The following is a 5393-nucleotide window of genomic DNA, read 5'->3' on the forward strand; positions in this document are numbered from 1 at the left end:
ATGCACGTTATTGGTGGAAGTGCGTCCAACTTCATTGGCTGTCAATAATAACTCGTTTAAAAAGGCATGGGTCACCCCGCGGTCACTGTGCATAGGGTCAGTGCCAATCATTTGAGAAGCCGAGGACCTTCGGAATATTTCCGTTGAAAGAGTGGAAAACACACCGTATACCGACTATTGACAAAAATCCCGCGTGGTTTACCCCGGCATCGATTGATCTCTGTTGATCTGTGTCATATGACAGACGCACGCAGACGGCTTTGTTCATCTAAAACGAAGAGACCCCACTAGTTAACAGCACTGTGCAGGAAGATATGGGGGCAGCATGCATATTTACAGCTAGCCACTCTGATTAGCTTTCTACCCGTCTTTTCCATAGCTGTCTAGAATATTAGTATAATTTGTCTCCTCTTCAACGAGAAGGAAAATGTTTCTCGGTCGCAAAGTGAGATTGTCGACAGCGGCTGTAGGTGAAGCTTGGAACTCCATATACGCGCAAGTCACATTAAACAGACTGGGGGACGTTACCTGCTCGACATTACGTTATAGACATACATTTCAATGTCCTGGAGCTTTTAGTCGATCCGTCTGTTGTCCGGACCTAGAACTCTCACCATGTGAAAAGCGACGAGGGGAAATGTTCACCGCCAAAAACTACCTGGATTCGTCCCGTTTAATAATTTCGCAGTGGGAACATTTAGCTCGGGTAACCCCTATTGCTCCAAGTCTCTCTCGGAGTCAAAACAAAAGTAACGTTTTACACAACAGCAATACATGTAAGTCTTTATCTGCGCTCATCTTAGTAAATGCAAACGGGCGCAGTAAACTCGGTACAGTTCACTCTGTTTTGTTTACAAATGACACGACGTTCTGCTCAACGCGTTTCCTCTCCACTATTGTGCAAATGAGAGCTTCATCTACCGCTACCAAGGAGAAGCGCGGGGCAGGCACCTCAGAGGACGCAGTCACGGACAACAAAGAGGTAAATGAAACTCGTAACATTATTTGTTTAACCCCACGACACCGCTCTCAACAATGTTTAACCAGCAATCATGCTGCTTTTGTTAACAGGCGAAACATAGAGCTCGTTAATGGACTATTCAACTGGTGTTCGGGGAGGCAGTAATGTGTTAGTTGTAAGATTCATGTATCAAATGATCGGTTAACAGCTTGTAAACTATACATTTGGAACGATAGTCATGCAGAGCGCTTATACAAGAAGGCGGTTACGTGACGCGTGTTGCGCTGTTCACGTGGTGTTGTGAACTAGCCTAGTTTTTGTGAGAATGGATTAAAGCGATACATTTTTCCTCTTCCATTGAAGTGTCCCTTTGGAGACTCGCTGACCTAATAACGACTCCTCCTACGCTAACATGTTAAAGAAGGATATTCCTCTTCGACATATTCCTCCAGGAAGGAATACCATGAAGCAGTTAGTCCATAAGGACGAGATTTGACGGTAGCTCGATGAACCCCGTCTAGTTAACTGTAGACGAGCTATACTCATTAAGCGCATGCATCATTACACATGATCCCCATAGTATCGACTCTGTAGTGTAGCACGAAATCATCCACTAGGAAGTAGTCTGAGGTTGTATAGTCTAGAATGAAGTAGTGTAGTCGAGTAAAAAGAAAGAAAAAAACAAATCCCCTGCCATTAGACTAAGAGGACACCACAGTGATCCATAGGGTGGGGTGTTAGGGTTAGTGTGAGAGTTTAGGTTAGGGTGTGTGTTAGTTACTAACAATTCCTCCTACTGGAGGAATCCTAATTAGATTGCATCTCCAGCTCTGAGCAGGCACATGGAACTAACAGCAACATCATGTTTGTCTTATGGTTGCTCAGGGGCAACACATCAGACATTGAGGCAACTTTTTGTGTATGTGTGTGTGTGTGTGAGAGAATCTGCAGGCCTGTGTGTATGTGTCTGGCCAGTGTGTGAGAGAAGGCCTGTGTGTGTGTGTGTGTGTGTGAGAGTGTGTTATCACACACAGCAGCTCCTCTGTTCTCCGTCTCCTCCCAGACACAACTCCCTGCACACACCGCCCACAGGCCACGCCCACAGGCCACGCCCACCGCAGCCTGCCAGGCTGTGTGTGTGCTCCTACTGCAGTCTGGCAGGTTGCTGCTCTTTGGCCAACAGAGGCCTTTCTGTCTGCCTGCCTGCCTGCCTGCCTGAGTGTCTGTCTGCCTGCCTGCCTGCCTGTCTGTCTGTCTCTCCCTCTATCTGTTTATGTGTCCATGGCACCCTGCTTACCTTACCCAGGGTCACCCCCCCCCCCCCCCCCTGTTCGGTAAATCTTTTAAAAGAATTGCACAGAGTCGTCAGGCTCAAGGAATGTGCAATAGTTTTATTCTCTGACTCGGTTCAGAGTTGTGTAAAATCTAGTCTTCATGCATGATTGTTTATACAACATTGGTGAGAATTCTCCTCCCCTGCATAGCAGCTGTCTAGCTGATGATAGTATTCTTCCTACGAGGTGATATTTAGTTCAAGGAACTAACATGGTTTATCACGGGTTGCGGATGAAACTGTGAGGAAGGCCTTGAGTGTGTCATATCTATTTTGCACGCCAGAGCAGTTTTCGTAACACATTATTAGGTAGGAAATCTTTCCACACAATGTTCTTTTCATGCAGTATAAAGGTTAAATCCTTAATTTCTCACAAACACCCCCAACCAGGGAGAGAAACAGTTAAAAGGTACAGCGAGTGTTAAGACCATGCTTGAGGTGCATATAGGTCTCAGCCCTCTATGAACTCTTAGATCAGATTATATACTTGTATATTAAATGTTGTACACTTATATTTGTGTAATATCCAGATCCATCATACCAGCTTGATTGGCCTACTTCCTGTCCTGAATGAACTGATGCATCATGGGAGGTCATGTAGTCCCCCCCCCCCCCCCCCCCCCCCCATGGAACGCCAGTTCTTCTGAATATTGTACATTTTATGTATAGTTCTCAAACAAATGGCTTGTTATTTCCTGGAATGGAAACCCTGCCTCCTCATTGGCCGTGTGAGGCACATGACCTGGGTGTTGTGAATCAGTATTCCCAGCATGCCGTTCGTCCCTGTCCTCTATTGTGTTTTGCTGGAACTAATCCATTTACAGGCGTGAGGCGACTCACACGCTGTGGCGACCTCTAGCTCCTCGCTGCATGTCAGCCTGCTAGATTAGACCTGCTGCCTTGTTCATCTGGATGCCAGGGTGGCCTGAACACACTCACACACACACACACACACACACACACACACACACACACACACACACACACACACACACACACACACACACACACACACACACACACACACACACACACACACACACACCACACACATACACACACACCACACACACCACACACACACACACACACATACACACACACACACACACACACACACACACACACACACACACACACACACACACACATACACACACACTCAAACACACATATGAAGAGATGAAAAGACAATATGAAACGTTTTGGCGGGTGCTCCTAACTTTGTTATTTTGAAGCACCAGTGCTCCCAAGCAAAGAAGTAAATGTAGAGCCCTGTATATACATACTTACCGGCATTTACTGATGAACACGGCTCCTGTTCTGACATCTTCTCCCTCTCCATCCACCTGGACCAGAACCCCTCCCAGTCCTCCTCGTTCCCAGGGCCAGACCCAGGGCCGGGGCCGGGGCCGGGGCCGGGGGAGGACAAGCCCAGCAGGACCCAGCAGCTGAAGAAGGTGTTCAAGGAGTATGGTGCTGTAGGCGTCTCCTTCCACGTCTGCATCTCCCTCATGTCCCTGGGCATGTTCTACCTTGCAGTGTCCAGGTATCTACACGCCTGTGTGTGTGTGTGTGTGTTTGTGTGTGTGAGTGCGTGTGTGTGAGTGTGTGTACGTGTGTGTTTGTGTGTGTACCTGTGTTTGTGTGTGTACGTGTGTTTGTGTGTGTACGTGTGTTTGTGTGTGTACGTGTGTTTGTGTGTGTACGTGTGTTTGTGTGTGTACGTGTGTACGTGTGTACGTGTGTGTGTGTATGTGTGTGTGTGTGTGATGTGGAGACAGTAAAACATCTTTGCAGTTAAATAAAAATTGTCCCAATTCTGTCTGAGTAACTGTCTGTATTCTCTGTGTGTGTGCACTCACTCGTGTTTGTGTGTGTGTGTGTGCACTCACTCGTGTGTGTGTGTCTGTCTCCACAGTGGGATAGACATGGCAGGTTTGCTATGCAAGCTGGGCTTCAGTGAAAGTGTGGTCCAGTCCAAGATGGCTGCCGGCACCAGCACTCTGGTGTTGGCCTACGCCGTGCACAAGCTGTTCGCCCCCGTACGCATCAGCATCACCCTGGTGTCTGTTCCTCTCATCGTGAGACACTTCAGAAAGACTGGCCTCTTCAGACCCCCTGGGTCTGCACCATGAGACACACTCACTCATTTGCCATCATCTTAATATTATTACCGAATCCATCCTGCATTATACAATAAAACGGTAGTAGGTGTGTAATCATTTGTTACGGCTATCCCCCAAACAACAATATCAAACACTAGTTGGATTGGTGTAAACATACACAACTACATTATATTTGGTTCTTTAAGGATCTCTATGTTTATAAGCTCAGTATGAAACCTAGTCAAAGTTTAGCCGAATGCTTTTTCATCAGCACTTTGGGTGCACTTGATGTGCACTACCTAGCATGCCAGAAACCAACTCAACGGTAACAGTTGAGTACCCATAAACTGACAATGGTGCATAACAGATACTACACTCGTTAGTAGCTTATATTGTTTTTATCGACAAAGTTGTGATTGCAAAATGTGATGTGTCATTGCTGATTGTGTTAATGATGTGAGCTCAGTAATCTGGAATGTGCATCAGCCTTCAGTGGGGAAGACAAGAGGGGTGTCCTGTCTGGTCGAAGTCTCAGTTATCCCCCCAGATGACCCCCAGACGACCCCCAGACGACCCTCAGACTCTGATCCTTCTGTATCTAAAGGCACACATCTTACCTGCTTTCAACTTAAGTAACCTTAGAGTGGATTAATATTGACTTTCAAAGTGAGGTTTTGTATGATAATTTATTTACCTTTAAAGTGAATCAAGTGCTCAGCCAACTGCTGTAAATGCACCAGAACAGGTTTAGTTCAGCCTGATTGCATTCCAAAAGAAGAAAAAACAAAATAAAATGAAGACCAACAGAATGCAATTAATTAATATCTACAATCAGAACTTTTATCAGGTATATAAGAGGGTCGTTTCTCTCCCTCTTTTTCCCTCCCCTCCCTTTCAACCTCCTTGCCGCTTTCAAATATATATTTTTGGCATTTTCATGCCTGGTTGGATAGAGACACAGGAACGTAGAGAGGGGGGGGGGAGGGCAGCA

At 46.3% G+C, this 5393-nt stretch overlaps 1 protein-coding gene across 1 annotated transcript; it reads left to right on the forward strand.

Moving 5' to 3' along the window:
• The first annotated feature begins 291 nt into the window (after positions 1–291).
• On the forward strand, positions 292–5144 carry fam210b (family with sequence similarity 210 member B). The gene is made up of 3 exons (XM_067246586.1): positions 292–982; positions 3653–3843; positions 4216–5144. The coding sequence occupies exons 1-3, from the start codon at positions 428–430 to the stop codon at positions 4430–4432; spliced, it is 963 nt and encodes a 320-aa protein (XP_067102687.1). The 5' UTR covers positions 292–427; the 3' UTR covers positions 4433–5144.
• The last annotated feature ends 249 nt before the right edge of the window (positions 5145–5393 follow it).

This window comes from Osmerus mordax, chromosome 1 (genome assembly GCF_038355195.1).
Source record: "Osmerus mordax isolate fOsmMor3 chromosome 1, fOsmMor3.pri, whole genome shotgun sequence".
Classification (NCBI taxonomy): domain Eukaryota; kingdom Metazoa; phylum Chordata; class Actinopteri; order Osmeriformes; family Osmeridae; genus Osmerus; species Osmerus mordax.